Source organism: Silurus aristotelis, assembly GCF_946808225.1.
Source record: "Silurus aristotelis genome assembly, chromosome: 4".
Taxonomy (NCBI): Eukaryota; Metazoa; Chordata; class Actinopteri; order Siluriformes; family Siluridae; genus Silurus; species Silurus aristotelis.
The window spans coordinates 14,916,565-14,934,239 of NC_139577.1; the positions used below are offsets into that span (position 1 = coordinate 14,916,565).

At 37.1% G+C, this 17,675-nt stretch overlaps 3 protein-coding genes across 4 annotated transcripts; all 3 read left to right on the top strand.

Annotated features, from left to right (window-relative positions):
• Nucleotides 1-513: 513 nt before the first annotated feature.
• On the top strand, nucleotides 514-1,626 carry LOC310724760 (G-protein coupled receptor 151 protein; the record flags this gene model as incomplete). Its single annotated transcript, XM_083539037.1, has 1 exon — nucleotides 514-1,626. One exon carries the CDS (start codon nucleotides 514-516, stop codon nucleotides 1,624-1,626), a length of 1,113 nt encoding a protein of 370 aa, XP_083395163.1.
• An 8,157-nt stretch (nucleotides 1,627-9,783) lies between these two features.
• Nucleotides 9,784-13,145, top strand: LOC310724733 (toll-like receptor 4). The gene is made up of 3 exons (XM_083539013.1): nucleotides 9,784-9,899; nucleotides 9,992-10,158; nucleotides 10,264-13,145. The coding sequence occupies exons 1-3, from the start codon at nucleotides 9,816-9,818 to the stop codon at nucleotides 12,479-12,481; spliced, it is 2,469 nt and encodes an 822-aa protein (XP_083395139.1). The 5' UTR covers nucleotides 9,784-9,815; the 3' UTR covers nucleotides 12,482-13,145.
• A 119-nt stretch (nucleotides 13,146-13,264) lies between these two features.
• Nucleotides 13,265-17,220, top strand: tlr4bb (toll-like receptor 4b, duplicate b; the record flags this gene model as incomplete). 2 transcript variants are annotated; one of them, XM_083539014.1, is made up of 3 exons in its annotated part: nucleotides 13,265-14,577; nucleotides 14,737-14,903; nucleotides 15,009-17,220. In XM_083539014.1, the coding sequence occupies exons 1-3, from the start codon at nucleotides 14,491-14,493 to the stop codon at nucleotides 17,218-17,220; spliced, it is 2,466 nt and encodes an 821-aa protein (XP_083395140.1). In that variant the 5' UTR covers nucleotides 13,265-14,490. The 2 variants fall into 2 exon arrangements, with proteins under 2 accessions (XP_083395140.1, XP_083395141.1); XM_083539015.1 differs by having other exon boundaries at nucleotides 14,815-14,903.
• Nucleotides 17,221-17,675: the final 455 nt, after the last annotated feature.

Below are 17,675 nucleotides of genomic sequence, written 5' to 3' on the forward strand. Positions count from 1 at the left end.
ATTTGCAATTGGAACAATTTTCTGAGAGAACTGCAAGGGTGCCATTTGTCTCGGCCAAGACTGTATGTGTATAAAGACAATCAAGCACTTTAGTAGGAAGCTTTTTTTTTTTTTTTAAAGAAACACTTATAAGCCTGATGTGATGTCAAAATAAAACAGATGGGGAATTGTGGACAGAAATCACAAACCCTTCAGTCCATTTTTTAAATGGATTGAAGCAGTAGGCTGAAATAAATTGGACAGCCATTTTGCCACTTTGTCTAATAATGCCTGCAGCAACAGTGCGCATTTCTGTGCATTTGCAGCCTGTGCATTTAGAGACAGTAACTGGAGCATCTTATAATAATTCAGGCAAACAAAACAAACAAAACAACAACAGCAGCAGCAGCAAGGAAGTGTTCAGAAGAGTTCCAGACCAATATGACACTTTCAGACTACAGATTTGTTTTATCTAGAAAACATCAGTAAGAAATAAGAGACGCTGAATAATAGTTGCAGTGTATCGAGGCGCGCATGGATCCCTCGGCGTGTATGGTGGGGTTTGATGGAGGGATCCAGCAGCTGTCCGGTGAAGACACAGTGATCATCTTACCTGCCGTTTTAATATCGATCTGCGTGGTAGGAATCGTGGGAAATGTTTTGATCCTGGTCGTACTGATACGCAGTGTAATGGTTAAGAAATGTGTCTCTGGGATTGTTGTAATGCTTGTTAATCTCAGCGGAACAGACTTGCTGATCCTCGCAGTGTGCAGCTCGACCCGTGCGGTCACTTATCACAGTCGGACATGGACACTTGGACATTTCGCATGCCGGACAGCAGAGTGGTTCCAACACGGCTGTTTGGCAACAAAATGTCTCACACTGGCAGTCATGAGCGGAGCTCGATATGATTTTGACTGTAAATCTCAGTTCAAGCTGAACAGAGTTCTCATTGCTTCTGGATCTATATGGGTTCTTGGGTTGACGCTTCCAGTCGTCGAGATCGTTTTTTCAAAGTTGCAAGTGAAGGGGAACTTTAGTGTGTGTGTCACCGAATTACCGAGACACCCCTCTGACTTCATGCCTGTTTACAGTAAAATCTACGTTTTGGTTGTCTATGCGTTCCCGATCATCTTCTCCGCAGCGTGCCACGTGTGTGCCATTTTCCGAATGAAACCCGGCGACGGGGCGCGTGCGGCGCGCAGGACTGAGAGCCGCCTGGCGCTCCTGAGTGTCACTGCGGCGAACGCGGTTCTGCTGCTTCCCGAGTGGACAGTGTGGCTGTGGCTGCACCACCGTCCCCGTGAGACCTGCGAGCACCTGGCCGCGCTGGTGGTCCTCGGCCAGGTGTGCACGTACCTGACAAGCGCATCGACTCCTGCCATCCTCCTCACCATGCTTAGCCCTCTCAGGAAAAACCTGACCTGGTTGATGTGTCGGAGAGCATCGAGGGAAGGGAAAAGGGAGCGGAGCTCCAAGGCGGCCTGTGCGCTGGACGATGGCATGGCGATGATACACACTGACGCACTTGGGAGACCTCTGCCTGACCTTGAGCATTTTTGGACCAGCCGGAGGAACACAGTAGTTTCAGACAACACCAACCCGTTTCCCTGGGAAGGAATGGGGCACTGCCACGTTAAACTCTGACAAGCATTCAAGAATAAAAATATAAATAGCAATAATATAAAAAGGTATTACCTCTCTACTTATATACAGTCTTTATACTGTACACACCTATATATTAGAATAATTTAAAAAATACAAGAATAAATGTGTAAATAAATTAAGTGTAAATGATTAAATATTCTGTTTGTTATACTTAAATGCATGCATTTAAAACAAATGGTGTTGAAGTATTATGGTGATGTTTGCTCATGTGTCAAATTTGATGAGGGTTTATGTGTGTAGTGTTTTATATATTTGTGATTGTCAGTGAACTGATTGACAATATAAACATTCCAGTATTACATGTATTGTTTGCCATATTCTGTAACAAACTACGATTTTTGTTTTATTATTATTATTATTATTATTATTATTATTATTATTATTATTATTATTATTATTAATAAGAGTGATATATGTTACTTCACAGATAAATGAACATATAAGTAAATTTTTGTTTTGCACTATTTTGCTACAATTTCCACACTTTTGGCATCTTCTTCATCATGATAAAGACAGAGATGCCCTTAAAGCCTATTAATTGATTAATTAATTAATTAATTAATATTATTATTATTATTTTTTATATAAAATTAGAAAATATTTCCAGCTCAAATTAATATTTTATGATAATTGATTAATTATTAATGCATTAATAAATGATAAACATTAACACAAAGTAGACATAGGGATTAATAAGCCTAAATAATATTTGATTTTGCTAAAAACAAAGATACTGTATGCTTTCAGATGAGTAATGGCTGATGATCACTGGTCATTCTTTTCTATAACCTTTCTCATGCAGGAGTTAAAGAGTCTCCTTTTTCTTCTTCTTCTTCTTCTTCTTCTTCTTCTTCTTCTTCTTCTTCTCCTTCTTCTTCTTCTTCCTCCTCCTTCTGCTTCTTCTTCTTTCGCCTGCGCCCGTTAGGGGTCGCCACAGCGGATCATCCGTCTCGACACTACCCTGTCCTATACATCTGCCTCTTTCAAACCACCTGCATGTCTTCCCTCACCACATCCATAAACCTCCACCATGGTCTTCCTCTTTTCCTCCTTTATGGTGGCTTCATTCTCAGCATTCTCCTACTGATATACATCATGTCCCCCATGCACATGTCCAAACCATCTCAATCTTGTCTCGGTCACCTCGTCCTAGATGCGCTGTCCCTCTAATAAACTAGTTTCTAATCCTGTCCATCCTCGTCACTCCCAACAAAAATCTTCACATCTTCAGCTCTCCACTTTCTGTCTTTTAGTCAATACCAATACAATCTCTAAACCAGTGGTCCCCAACCTCTTTTGCGCCATGGACCGGATTAATTTTGGACAATATATTTTTTATGGACCGGCCTTTAAGGGATAGCGAATAAATACAACAAAATAGAACAATACGACCGGCAAAAAAATTTTTATTTTCTAAATATAATAATAAACATGAATTCATTGTGTTTTTTGTTAATTTTGCTAGCTTGCAGCTTTTAATTTAGCGGTAATGTATTATGTTACTGGCTGGAGCAGAACCTCCAATAATGTAGCAGATGTAGGAAAGACGTGTGACAGAGGCAAGCATCAAGAGTGAGTCATAGACAGATGTGGTGGAGAGAATCCAGTAATTTTCCAAAATAAAACATTGTTCACAATCAGATAAAAAGTAAAACGGAAATAATGTAAGTTATGTATTCTTTCTGTACGGCCTGGTACCAATTGACCCACGGACTGGTGCCGGTCCACGGCCCGGGGGTTGGGGACCACTGCTCCAAACCATACAACATCACGGGTCTCACCACTGTCCTATAAACGTTCCCTTTCACACTTGCAGATACCCTTCTATCACAAATCACTCCTGACACTCTTCTCCACCCACTCCACCCTGCCTGCACTCTTTTCTTCACTTCTCTAACACACTCTCCATTACTTTGCACTGTTGACCCCAGGTACCTGAAATCCTCCACCTTCACCACCTCTTTTCCCTGCAACCGCACCACTCCACTGCCCACACTTCACTGCTGTCACACTGTCCTCATGCAGGTTCTGCACCACCCTCACATACTTCTCTGACACACCAGACTTCCTCATACAATACCACAACTCTTCTCTTGTCACCCTGTCATACGCTTTCTCTAAATCCACAAACCCACAATGCAACTCCTTCTGACCTTCTCTATACTTCTCCATCAACATTCTCAAAGCAAATATTGCGTCTGGGGTGCTCTTTCTTGGCATGAAAACATACTGTTGCTCACAGATGGTCACCTCTTCTCTCAGCCTGGCTTCCACTACTCTTTCCCATAACTTCATGGTGCGACTGATCAACTTAATTCCCCTGTTGTTACTGCAGGTCTGCACATCTCCCTTATGCTTAAAGATCGGTACCAGCACCAACTTTCTGCATTCTTCAGGCATCCTCTCACCTTCCAGAATCTTATTAAACAATCTAGTTAAAAACTTCACTGCCATCTCTCCTAAACATCTCCATGCTTCTGGTTTATGTCATCTGGTCAAACCGACTTTCCACTCTTCATCCTCTTAAATGCTGCTCTCAATTCCTTCTTACTTATTCTATCTCCTTCCTGCTTCACCATCTCCACACCATCCAACCTTCTCTCTTTCTCATTTTTCTTATTCATCAGCTGCTCAAAATACTCCCTCCATCTTCTCAACACACTCTCTATAGTCAACACATTTACATCTCCATCTTTTATTGCTCTAACTTGTAGCACATCCTTCCCAGCTCTGTCCCTCTGCCTGGCCAATCAGTATAAATCCATTTCTCCTTCCTCAGTGTCCAACTTGCAGGAGTTAAAGAGTGTGCTAAGTCTATGACATGTCTATGAAAAAAAAAGAGCAGTGACTAAACACCAGGAAGAGATAAACAGATATTAGACATTCTTTAGGCACTGCCATAGAACATAAACCTATATGCAATTTCTTAATTCTTTAATGAATCTAATCTTAAAGAAATAAACATACAAAAATTCTTTACCACAAAATCTGTTTGAGGGATATTAAGCATGAAAAGAAAACACATAATTGGACCAATTGTGGTTTATATTCAAATAGTATGTCTTTATTATTAAAAATGCAATAACTGTGTGGTAAGAAATTGCTTGTATAATAAATTCCATGCTGGAAGGGCCTGTGAAAACTAACCAATTAAATTTTTTTTTCAACATAAAAATTACACTTTTAAATAAATTCAATATATTTTTGGAAAATCAATCCAGACACTCAAATCTTTTTTTATTAGCCATTTAATTTAGAATGTTTTAGGTGTAGTAACATTTAAAAAGGTTTTACATTCTCCTTAGTATTACAGCTACCCTCCTTCTTTTAATACTTTGCCTTTTTTTCCAGTTAAAGCCATAAAATAGGTATGTCTAATAATAAAGTAATTAACACAGATCTAGATATTCCTTCCAATTTTGACAATAACTCTTTCCCAAATATTAATATATCCCTCATTAACCACAATTAGATTTTTCAAAAATACATTTAATTCCTTTAATTTTCATTCTTACAGATTACTACACCAACATATGTTAATTTATGTTTAACTGGAATACCTTTTATTTCTGTAGAAGATCCTTTAGGGGAAATAATAGTAATTTATGGTCCTGAAACAGCAGTGAATTCCTGTATATACCTTATTATGTCTGATAAATAATATTTCTGATAAAATGGGCATGAAGAGCTATATTTTTTATGTTTAACTGACTTCTACTTCTGTTGTGATTCCATGACTGAGCCACAACCTCATCCATAGAAGACTCACCTAATGAACCAAATGTAAGTGAAGTTTACCCCAAACCATGGGGTTTTTAACCATTTAGAAGGATGTACTGTAACTACTATTTCAACAGTAAAAGACCTATGAGTTATTTTAGACAGAAACTTGTCTTTAAATCAAATCAACCTTATTACAAAAATAGCCTTCTTTCACCATAGAAATATTGCTAAGCTAAGGAACATGTTGTCTATATCTGATGCAGAGAAGCTCGTCCATGCGGTCATGACCACCAGACTGAAGTATTGTAATGAATTACTAGGTGGATGTCCTGTATCATTAATAAACAAGCTACAGTTTGTCCAGAATGCGGCAGCCAGAGTTCTCACAAGGTCGAGAAAATATGATCATATAACCCCAATCTTATCGTCCCTACACTGACTACCTGTTAAGTTTCGAATCCACTACAGAATATTGCTACTTACCTACAAAGCCCTAAACGGTTTAGTTTCCATGTATTCATCCGGTCTTCTAACACGCTACAATCCGTCACGCACCTTGAGATCTCAAAACTCCGTACTTCTAGTAGTTCCTAGAATAGCAAAGCCTACTAAAGGTGGTAGAGCATTCTCACATTTAGCTCCTAAACTTTGGAATAGTCTTCCTGACAGTGTTCGGGGCTCAGACACACTCTCCCAGTAAAGTGCAGTTAAAGGCCTAGCCCATGACCTGGACACCTCTGTGTGCAGGTCTGGGAAGAAGGGCAGGCCCCAGCTCAGAGGCAGTGTCACGGGCACGCAGACCTACATCCCCCCTTTCTCAGAGGAAGAAAGGGGAAGATTATCATTTTCCAAGCAAAGGGAAGAAACCATCGAAAGGCATGCTTTCAAACCTTGCGATTGCTCACTGGACCTGGCAGGTGAGGGAGGGGAAAGGGATGGACCCGTCTCAACCACTTTTCGAGGTCCACATGTGAGCCCCAGGTCCTTGAACGCAGCTTTGCATTGGCGAAAGCGGGGCCAGAACATGAGGAGCGGGAGCACCCTTCTCAAAGAATGCTCTCTGGGAGCGGAGTGTTCATGCAAGCGTTTATTGTCATGCGATTGCAATCTGCGTAGTCAGCTCCCTCAAGAACCAACCTAGCATGCTTCGCTCCCAGGCAAACGACACAAAACTTGTGCAATATCCCCTGCCAATTAAACAGCAGACTAACAGTCCCTAAGCAGAACCAAGCTGAATATTACTTTCAGTATCTGGTTTGTTTGGTTGTACATCAAATAGAGGGCAAAACTGAGGATGAGAAACATGAAAGAAACTAGATCAGAAAACGGAAAAAGCAAGAAACGAGGAACATAAAATGCAGCAAACAAAACAAGTTACTTTGCGATCTGACCACAGAAACTATAATGATTACTAAACACGGGAGGATGAGGATGACAAATTTGAACAAAAACTAAAACACACATGGTTAGACAAATACAAAAGTGAGAATTAGCAGTGTAAGCCGGTGTTACTCCTGGGGGGTTGGGGGTGGGGCGTGTCTCTAACACAGTGTTCGATACAAGTGTTTTTTTGTTGAGGTAGGCATATTTGTAAGTACAATTTGATGTGTGGTTTAAGTTGATTTATGAGACCTTAGATTGAGATTAAGATTGAGTACAATTAAGAGAAAAACACAAAGAACCATTCATAATAATGCTAGTTCATGCATACAGTAAGCAGGTCACTTGCCTGTGGGCCAGAACAAAGCAGATAAACGTTCTAATCTGTTCTGTTAAATGCTTTTGACATGTGTGTACTGAATTAATGTTTACAGCTCTTTCACTACACATAAGTAATGCATTGTATTTTGCATTTTGCACTCTGCAGTTGCAAAAGTTCCTGAAGTACTGTATGTAAACAATCCTGGCAAAAGTTTTTCTGAGGCAGCTGGATAAAGTTTTTAAAGGCATGCTTTATTATTATTAATAATGACAGTTCGAAAAAACCTATTAAAAGAACAAATAAACAATTATCTCATTAAAAGTCGCTCTCTCTCCATCGTAACAAATGTAAAGAATGCTGTTGAAAAAAGACAGCCTAATTATTTCAAATGCATCATCACATTGAGTACAAGGAGTTCAGTTGGGGGAGTGGTGGCTCCAGCGGTTAAGGCGCTGGGTTGCCGATCGGAAGGTCTGGGGTTCAAGCCCCGGTATCGCCAAGCTGCCACTCTTGGGCCCTTGAGCAAGGCCCTTAACCCTCTATGCTCCGGGGGTCCCTTACGCGGGAAATATCAAGGTCCGTGACGTCGGAGTGACGCCTTCCCGTGGGCTCACCACCTGCAGGAGGGACTGTAAGGGATGGTGCTGTAAGGATTGGGCAGCAGTCGAAGGCGGGGGTCTGCTTAGACTGCTGCCCCCGCGACCTGGATAAGCGGGAGAAAATGAATGAGTTCATTTAAAATTATTCAAGAGCATGTCATTGTTTATCCACTGGGAGGCAAAATGGAGCAAAAATGTTTTGTATTTTAATAAAATGCTAAAGGATATAAGACATTGTACCCATTTCTCCTTCCAAAAATATTAATTTACAGATTCTTCTTCTTATAAACTCATTATTATAATCCCATTTCACAAGAGTAAATAAGTAATTAAATACCTACATTTTTTTTTAATGAATTTCTATGAGTTAAAAAAAAAATATTTAATGAGTTTTTATAGGGAACACCTTGTTTTAATTATTTTAAGAATTTTGTATGTACTAGTCAAATAACACATTTTTTGCTTCACATTAGGCTTTTCTAATGCCAGCCACCATAACATTAGATTGAATGTAGCCTAGCCTAGAAAATTGCCAATGCCTAAACCTATTAAGCAGAACAAAATAAATTAAACAATAATTAATTTAAAAGAAATCAAAAGGGGGTAAAAGCCTACTTTATATTTAACAAGATTGATTTCCTGGTTTAGGGTTAGCAGGTTTTGCTATATGGTTAAAGCAGTGGAAATGTGAACACAAATTTTAATCATTAAAACTATAGTTAATTAGAGACATTTCATTTTCTCTGTACTTGTACTATGATAGTGACAATAAAGCTAAACGTAAACTAAAATCTCTTTAATGCTTGGAACTAAACTGACGAAATTTTGACACCCAGCTATTGTATAGGGTGCACTTTTTTATATTAATAAAGATAAGTAATTTAAATGCTTATATGTTGTAGATGCTGATATACAGTGTATGGCCAAAAATATGTGAATGCCCGATAATTACAACCATATGTTCCTGTTTGAACCTCCAATTTACATGGTTCCCCTTTGCTTTAACAGCCTCCTGGCCAGACTTTCCCCTAGATTTTGAAGCATGACTTTGGGAATTTGAACCCATTTAGCCACAAGAGGATTAGAAATTATGTTGGCACACTCATTGTTCAAGTTCATGCCATTAGTCTTCAGTGGGGCTGAGGTCTTGGCTTTGTGTGGGACACACACATATCCATGTTTTCAAGAATTTGTCAAAATTTCAGGTCTTTGTCATGCTGAAAACATCTTTTAGTCATTCAGTTCCAGTAAAGGGGAAATGGTTATTCTATAGCATACAAAGGCATTGGTAAGTGCTTCCCATTTTGTGGCTACAGTTTGGAGAAGAGCAAACTGGCTTTAATGTCTGGTTTTTATATACTTTAGTACATAGATAAGCTGACAGCATATTTATCTAGCTATATTAATATAAAATTAATAAAATATAAGTAAAGTTATAATTGACCATGCAATTTACTGCAAATCCTTTACAATATTAAATTGTAAAACACAATTAAAATATACTGGGTTTGAGACAGTATTTTATTGTTTTCACAAAAATGTTGACTTTGTGTGGAAAACTAGACACAATGGTCATCTCAAGTCCAACTTTCATTTTGTATATGGAATACCCTGTTTTAAAAAAAGAAAAGGAAGTGAGAATTGCTTATGCACACTTGGAAAATACAAATGTTGCTTGCTGCTAAAATTCTATGTTGGTGTGATTGCTACATTAAAGCTTCCAGGTCATGGGTTCAATACTGAGCTCAGGTTATAGTTTGTGGAGAGTTTTGTGTGTTCTATCCATATTCTGTGTTCTCTGCTTTCCGCCCACTGTCCAAAATACAAGCAGGTGCTAAATTTGGATGTGAATACAATTCTGTGTGAACAGTTCCCGAAGGGGAGAATTCTCATGCCTTGAACCCAGTTTTATTGAATTAAGCAGTGCAGTCCAGATTAGTAAAAAAACAGTTATTAAAAATAATTTAGTTATTGAGAATTAATTTAATTGAAATTTTTTTTTAAGGACGTAATTTCACAAATGACGTCTCTTATTTATGGATGGATTAGTTCCCTATTCTGTGCATAGTTCATGTTTCTCCCAGTTCAAGTTTCACACTTGGTTTGATGTCATTGTTGGATATTGGTCATACTTTCATAATAAGATGACCGTCTTTTGTTTGGATGGAATATTCCCCTTCATATTCTTCATTCTCTTACAATATGGAAATGGTGAGGAGTGCACAAAGGTATGTTATAAATTAATCACTGTAAGAGTTTGATAATTGGTTTAATGTATACAGTGAGTTTTACCTAAATTACATAATGTTGACTCAACCAGGTTATAAACGATCAACACTATTCGTGTGAAGGAAGGAACCTCACCCACATACCTCGCAATATTCCTTCCTCTGTACAGACGCTGGACTTCAGTTTTAATATGCTGCCTTCTTTACAAAAGAATCTGTTTCCTCCACTGTATGATTTGAAGGTCCTGGATCTCACAAGGTATAGAGCTCTATACTTGTAATTATCATTGTTATACATTATTGCTTTGCCTTACTTTAATAAACAATAAAGTAATAAATATATTTGCTCATTTTGGCCTTTCAGATGTCAGATCCAGTACATTGCTGATGATGCTTTCCACAATGTGAGGAATGTGGTTATTTTAGTTCTTACTGGAAATCCAATTTCATATGCAGCACCTGATAGTTTGAACTCATTACACAAATTACAGAGATTACACCTTGTGGACATTGGCCTGCTGTCTTTAAATGCCCAGTTCAGCAATCTAACCAATCTTCAGGAACTAAAAGTTGGAACTAACAAAATTCAAACCATCGCTCTGCCACAATTCATGATCAACTTTAAAGACTTCCGTGTACTGGACCTGCATGCAAACAACATATCCAGTTTAAAAGTAAACCACACAGTTGTTCTTCGAGAGATGAGGGGTAATATCACTCTGATACTCTCCAGCAATCCAATACTACATATTGAACCAGGAGTGTTTCAGGATATTCATCTAAAAGAGCTTAACATACAGAGTGCTTTTGTTTTATATGACACAATGAGGAATGGATTAAAAGCTCTCAGTGGTCTTAATGTTGATAAACTTACTATGGGAAGCTTCAAAGTAGACAAGGCCAGAAAGATATCAAATGCTGATTATCTTTCTGGTCTTTGTTTCATTAATTTTAAAGAATTATATTTTTTTCAAAAAGACTATTTAGACTTTGAATATAACATCTTCTATTGCATGGTCAATGCCACAAAAATAACTCTGAAAGAAGGCTATTTTGGAGCTTTACGTCATGTCTCATTCCATCAGCTGAAAGAAATTTACATATATAAAAATCAATTACCAATGACACTGGAACTTTCACATCTACATCTGCTAGAAAAACTAGTGGTGATTAGTCACAATGTAGTATTTTTAAAAGGTCTGAGTGACATGCCTAAACTTCAGCATGTGGATCTAAGTGCAAGCCAATTGGAATTGTCTGACTGTTGTTCAAGATATTTTACAGGAATGCCAAACATTCATACCCTTAACCTAAGCTTTAATCATGTAATATATTTGATCAAAAATCCATTCTCTGGACTTGAATCCATGGAGATTCTGGATATTCAGTACACAAAATTAAATTTCCTAAGTACACAATTTAGGTTATTTAAAAGTCTCAAACATTTACAGTATCTCGACATATCATACTCACAGAGTACATTTTTGAAGACCATGACCTTTAGTTATCTAAGAAGTTTAAAAGTGCTAAAGATATCAGGAAACCAGTTCCAGGAAGATGCATTAAGCTATATATTTACAAATGTCACAACTTTGGAAGTTCTTCAAATATCAAATTGTGGTATTGAGAACATTGACTGGAGAGCTTTTCAGGGTCTATCTAAACTAAGGCATTTGTTTCTCAGTCAAAACAAGTTGATGGCTTTGGACTTTGTAACACATCCATATCTAAGAAGTTTAACATTATTACATGTAGGAGCAAATAGCATTTTTAGTATACCACCTCATATTCTGCAAAACCTACCAACAAATCTTTCAGACCTTGACCTGTCCTTTAATCCAATTGAATGTTCCTGCTCCCAGATAGATTTTATTACCTGGATTTTAAATCATCAACATCTGCTACAATACTCAACTAAAGTTTTGTGTATAATATTGTCACATGACTCATTACCTATTAGAGTTACTGACTTTGATGTTGAAGACTGTGTACACATCAGAAGGCTGACTATTGTGTTATGCATATGTGCTGCTATTTTTCTCATTCTTGTATCAGTTTTGACCTACAAATTTCAGTTTTATTTACGATATGCCTATATCCTGCTCAGAGGTTATAATGTCACCAGACAGCAGGAATTTTCTTATGATGCATTTGTTATGTACTCCAGCAAAGATGAATCATGGGTAATGGATGAACTGGTGGAAAATCTGGAAAATGGGTGTCCACCCATTCAGCTATGTCTTCATGTGCGGGACTTTGAAGCTGGCAAGGCCATTACCTCCAACATTATAGACGAAGGAATCATGGGTAGCCGTAAAATTATCGTGGTCGTATCTAAACACTTTATTGAGAGTTCCTGGTGTCGTTTTGAATTTGAGGTGGCGCAGTCTTGGCTAGTAATGCAAGGCAATGCTAACATCATCATCATCATTCTAGAAGATGTGGAGGAAGAGAAGTCAAAGAAGGTGTTCGGGCTTCATAAGCACCTGAGAAACAATACGTATCTAAAGTGGAGTGGAAACCCAGTAAACAATATGAGATTCTGGATTCGTCTTCGGAAAGCTGTAATCACAAAAAAATGAATTTTTCAAATGTTCTTGGTAAGTAAACGGTGGTCAGTTTCTTATAAACAGAATAAAAGATTCTAAAATAAATGTTTTGTGCTTGTGTTCTGCTAAGCAAATTCAAAAAATATAACTTAATCATCCACTGGAATATTGAGATAACATCAGTTTTATCTACATTTGTGTATGGAATTACTTTTTAGAAAATAAATTAGACTGACTTATATACATTGCCAAAGTGCAAATGTGTATTTCTGTGGAGTTGCCCCCATTTGGGAAAAAAAAAAAAAACGTTTGTCTGGTTTGTCCTATAAATATGATTGTGCTAACTGGGTTTTTTAGATGCTACAAAATCATTAATATGTCAGTGGCTACAAGTGACTTCATAGTAAATTAAATATGAAATAAAAAAAAAAAGGGGGCAAAATCTATATTATATAATGCAAATCAGTACAAACAAAATAACAGTAAAATAGGTGTCATGTAAGCAAATACACACGATAGCTTAGGTGGATGCAAGTGCTGGGTTAAGAAAATTTTGTTGAATCAAAATGCAGATAAATCCAAATTCAGCATACAGACTCATAACCATAAACCAAGCAAAGCTTGAGTTATTACCAAACACTAAGAGCAAAAAAAACAATAAACCAGAAAAAAAAAAAGAATTAAAAAGAGAAAAGAAGAGACATGAAACATTGAACAGAAAGTGTTTGGTAATCACAGTTCATCTAGATGAGATTCTTTGCAAAAATGAAACAGACACAAAGGTATTTAAACAAAAACTACCAAACACAGAAGTGGAAACACCTGTGAATGAACAAAAAAGAAGAACCAATGATGGAACAGGGATGGAGACAAAACGATTCAAAACAAAAGCACATGGCACCAGGAAATAGACTGTGGAAGTCCACTAGCATTGCATAATGGTATGCTCTCATGAACTGGCATGCTACACTTGGTACAATGGGGATAATCTCTCTGATAATGTGCTCTGACATCACTCTAAACCATAGACTTACACAGGATCCAAACCACATTTCCATAAAATAAATTGAGTAAATTATAGAAAGCAAGGGATAACTGAAATGCTGATCTGGATGCCATATATAGTCAGCATCAATATAATGTGTGCATTAAATAGTTATTTAGACAAGATTATTAAAAGCAGAAAAAACCCAATAGCATCTCGACTTTATGAGAAGGCTAAGGAGAGCACAGTTCCCACCCCCATCCTTACCACAGTCTACAAAAAGACTATTAGGAGCATCATGAGGAGCAGCCTGGTTTAATAAAATACATCATTTCTGATTGTAAGACCCTGCAATGAATAGTGTAGACAGTTGAAAAGATCACCAAGGTCTCTATTACCTCTATCATGGACATTTACACCACATGATGCATCGGCAATACCACCAGCATTGTGGACGACCCCAGACACTTGCAATACAAATATTTACACTTCTTCTGTCAGGCAGAATGTACCACAGAATTTGAGCCCTTACAGACAGGCTATGTAACAGTTTCTTCCCCCAAACTCTCAGACATATACAAGAATACATGAAGACACTATAATAGACCTGTGTATTGGTCAACACTGCATTGTATTTCATTGTGCCTACAGTCCTGGTTTTGGTAATTATTGTAATCTCTTTCATTGCTTGCACACATTTGTACACATGCACTTTATATAGTCCTGTATGAAGGTTTTTTTAGTCTATGTGTTGTGTTGTCTCTTGTATTATTGTGTCCTTTAACATAGCACCATGGTCTTGGAAAACCTTTTTTTCCCACTGTTTAGTGTAACAGCTGTATATGGTTAAATTGACAATACTTCATTTAATTTATCAAGGGAATTTCATGTGTAGCTTTTTTTGCTAACATCATGTGTTTGCAAATCCTCTTTTTAGTAGACATTGTTTAAAATTAAAAGCAAATACGTCATTTCACATGTGATCTGAACTTCCTTAACAGGCATTCACACTCAGTTTGATGTCACGGGAAGATTTAGTTTGTACTCTCTTAATAATATGACTGCCTTTTGTGTTAATGAAATAATATTTCCTTTCATATTCTTAATTTTTTTACAAACTGGAAATGGAGAGGATTGCAAAAAGGTATGTAATAAAGTTAATATTGTAGGATTTTGGTCAATGTAAATACTGTATTTTATAATTTGGTCTGTTTGTCTATGACTGAAGAAGCTTACATTTAAAAAATATATGCTTAATGTACTTAAGAGCGAGTATTACCAAATTCATAATTTTTGCACACAGATTACAAACGATCAACACTATTCGTGTGAAGGAAGGAACCTCACCCACATACCTCGCAATATTCCTTCCTCTGTACAGACGCTGGACTTCAGTTTTAATATGCTGCCATCTTTACAAAAGAATCTGTTTCCTCCACTGTATGATTTGAAGGTCCTAGATCTCACAAGGTGTAGAGCTCTATACTTGTAATTATCATTGTTATACATTATTGCTTTACATTACTTAAATAAACAATAAAGTAATAAATTTATTTGCTTATTTTGGCCTTTCAGATGTCAGATCCAGTACATTGCTGATGATGCTTTCCACAATGTGAGGAATGTGGTTATTTTATTTCTTACTGGAAATCCAATTTCATATACAGCACCTGACAGTTTGAACTCATTACACAAATTACAGAGATTACACCTTGTGGACATTGGCCTGCTGTCTTTAAATGCCCAGTTCAGCAATCTAACCAATCTTCAGGAACTAAAAGTTGGAACTAACAAAATTCAAACCATCGCTCTGCCACAATTCATGATCAACTTTAAAGACTTCCGTGTACTGGACCTGCATGCAAACAACATATCCAGTTTAAAAGAAAACCACACAGTTGTTCTTCGAGAGATGAGGGGTAATATCACTCTGATACTCTCCAGCAATCCAATACTACATATTGAACCAGGAGTGTTTCAGGATATTCACCTAAAAGAGCTTAATATTCTGAGTGCTTTTGTTTCAATTGATGCAATGAGGAATGGATTAAAAGCTCTCAGTGGTCTTTATGTCGATAAACTTATAATAGGAAACTACAGACTAGTTAGACAGATAACAACTTTAGATGAGAATTACCTTGCTGGTTTGTGCTTGATACATTTCACAGAAATATATTATCTCCAAAAAGAATGTTCCCCTTTTAAACTTCACATATTTCGATGTATGATCAATGCCACAAAGGTCACTCTGAAAAGTGGTTGTATGACAGTCATGGAACATGTTCCATTTCGTCAACTTAAAGAACTATACGTAGGCCGCCTACATTTATCGGTAATACCAGACCTTTCACATGTACATTCTTTAGAAAAACTGGTGGTGGTTGATAACAAGGCAGCATTATTTCATGGTCTCAGTGATATGCCCAAACTTCAGCATGTAGACTTGAGTAGAAACCAAATGATATTACAAGAGTGCTGTTCCTTGTATTTCAGAAATGCGCCAAATATCCGCCACATCAATTTAAGTCATAATGCAAAAATATGGTTAAATGCAAAACCATTTTTTAATCTTGAATTAGTTGAGGAATTAGATTTCCATCACACAGTTTTGGATCTAATTGGGCAAACTGGAGTCTTACAAAATTTAAAAAATCTAAAATATTTAGACCTTTCATACACTAGAACTGTTTTTAGTAGTTACTTAGCTTTCCATGGGCTTCAAAGCATTAAGATAATAAAAATAGCAGGCAATACTTTCCAGGGAACTACACTGACTGATTTATTTGAAAATCTTACAGCTTTGGAGGTTCTTGACATGTCACATTGTGGCATTGATCAAATACCCTGTATTGCTTTTCGAAACCTACAGAAGCTTCGCCAGCTACTTCTTAGTCAAAACAACCTGATGGTTTTGGATTTTTTGACACAGCCCAATATACAAAGTCTAACGCATCTTGCTGTAGACCAAAATAGTATTTCTGCTATCAAACTAAGTACACTTCAAAACTTACCAGTGAACCTTTCTGTTTTTGACATAACCTCTAATCCAATCAGCTGTTTTTGCACCCAAACAGATTTTGTTTTGTGGATTGTAAAACATAAAAAAATATTTCCTAATTTTAATAATATTTTGTGTAAAACACTGTGGTCAGATTCAAAAATTAGACTTATTGACTTTGATGTTGAAGACTGTGTACACATCAGAAGGCTGACTATTGTGTTATGCATATGTGCTGCTATTTTTCTCATTCTTGTATCAGTTTTGACCTACAAATTTCAGTTTTATTTACGATATGCCTATATCCTGCTCAGAGGTTATAATGTCACCAGACAGCAGGAATTTTCTTATGATGCGTTTGTTATCTACTCCAGCAAAGATGAATCATGGGTAATGGATGAACTGGTGGAAAATCTGGAAAATGGGTGTCCACCCATTCAGCTATGTCTTCATGTGCGGGACTTTGAAGCTGGCAAGGCCATTACCTCCAACATTATAGACGAAGGAATCATGGGTAGCCGTAAAATTATCGTGGTCGTATCTAAACACTTTATTGAGAGTTCCTGGTGTCGTTTTGAATTTGAGGTGGCGCAGTCTTGGCTAGTAATGCAAGGCAATGCTAACATCATCATCATCATTCTAGAAGATGTGGAGGAAGAGAAGTCAAAGAAGGTGTTCGGGCTTCATAAGCACCTGAGAAACAATACGTATCTAAAGTGGAGTGGAAACCCAGTAAACAATATGAGATTCTGGATTCGTCTTCGAAAAGCTGTTATTACAAGAAAATAGTAGGCTTTATTCTAAAATGTTAAAGTGTTTAATGCTTTTATTTATTTTTAAGCCTTTTTGAAACTTCATACTTTAAAAAAGAAACTATTATAAGACTATGACACATGCATTCTTGTCATGCAATTATTATCCCTACTCAGTCATTAGTTATTGCATTAGTGAGTTGGAAGACATTAAAGTTTTCTAAAGGAAAAAGTCCAGCCTAAAGTTGCTTTAGTTTCAGCTTTTATGAAAAGCACGTCTTTGTTGACCTTACTGAGAACCAGAACCTTTGGAATGTATTTGGAGTTAAATATGGAAATTTACAACTGTGATGTTCCTTTTCTAAACATTTGGTTGAGTTGTGTTTCATCATGACACACCCTCTAGGTTTGAACTCCAACAAGGCATACTGGTTTACCCTAGACATACTTCATTGTTCACATTCTCTCATTTTAAACCTGTCACACCACAGT

Coding starts and splice junctions, on each gene's coding strand:
- LOC310724733 (XM_083539013.1), top strand. CDS start 9,816: ATGACCGTCTTTTGTTTGGATGGAATATTCCCCTTCATATTCTTCATT. Junction 9,900..9,991: donor ATGGTGAGGAGTGCACAAAG/GTATGTTATAAA, acceptor TGACTCAACCAG/GTTATAAACGATCAACACTA. Junction 10,159..10,263: donor AAGGTCCTGGATCTCACAAG/GTATAGAGCTCT, acceptor TTGGCCTTTCAG/ATGTCAGATCCAGTACATTG.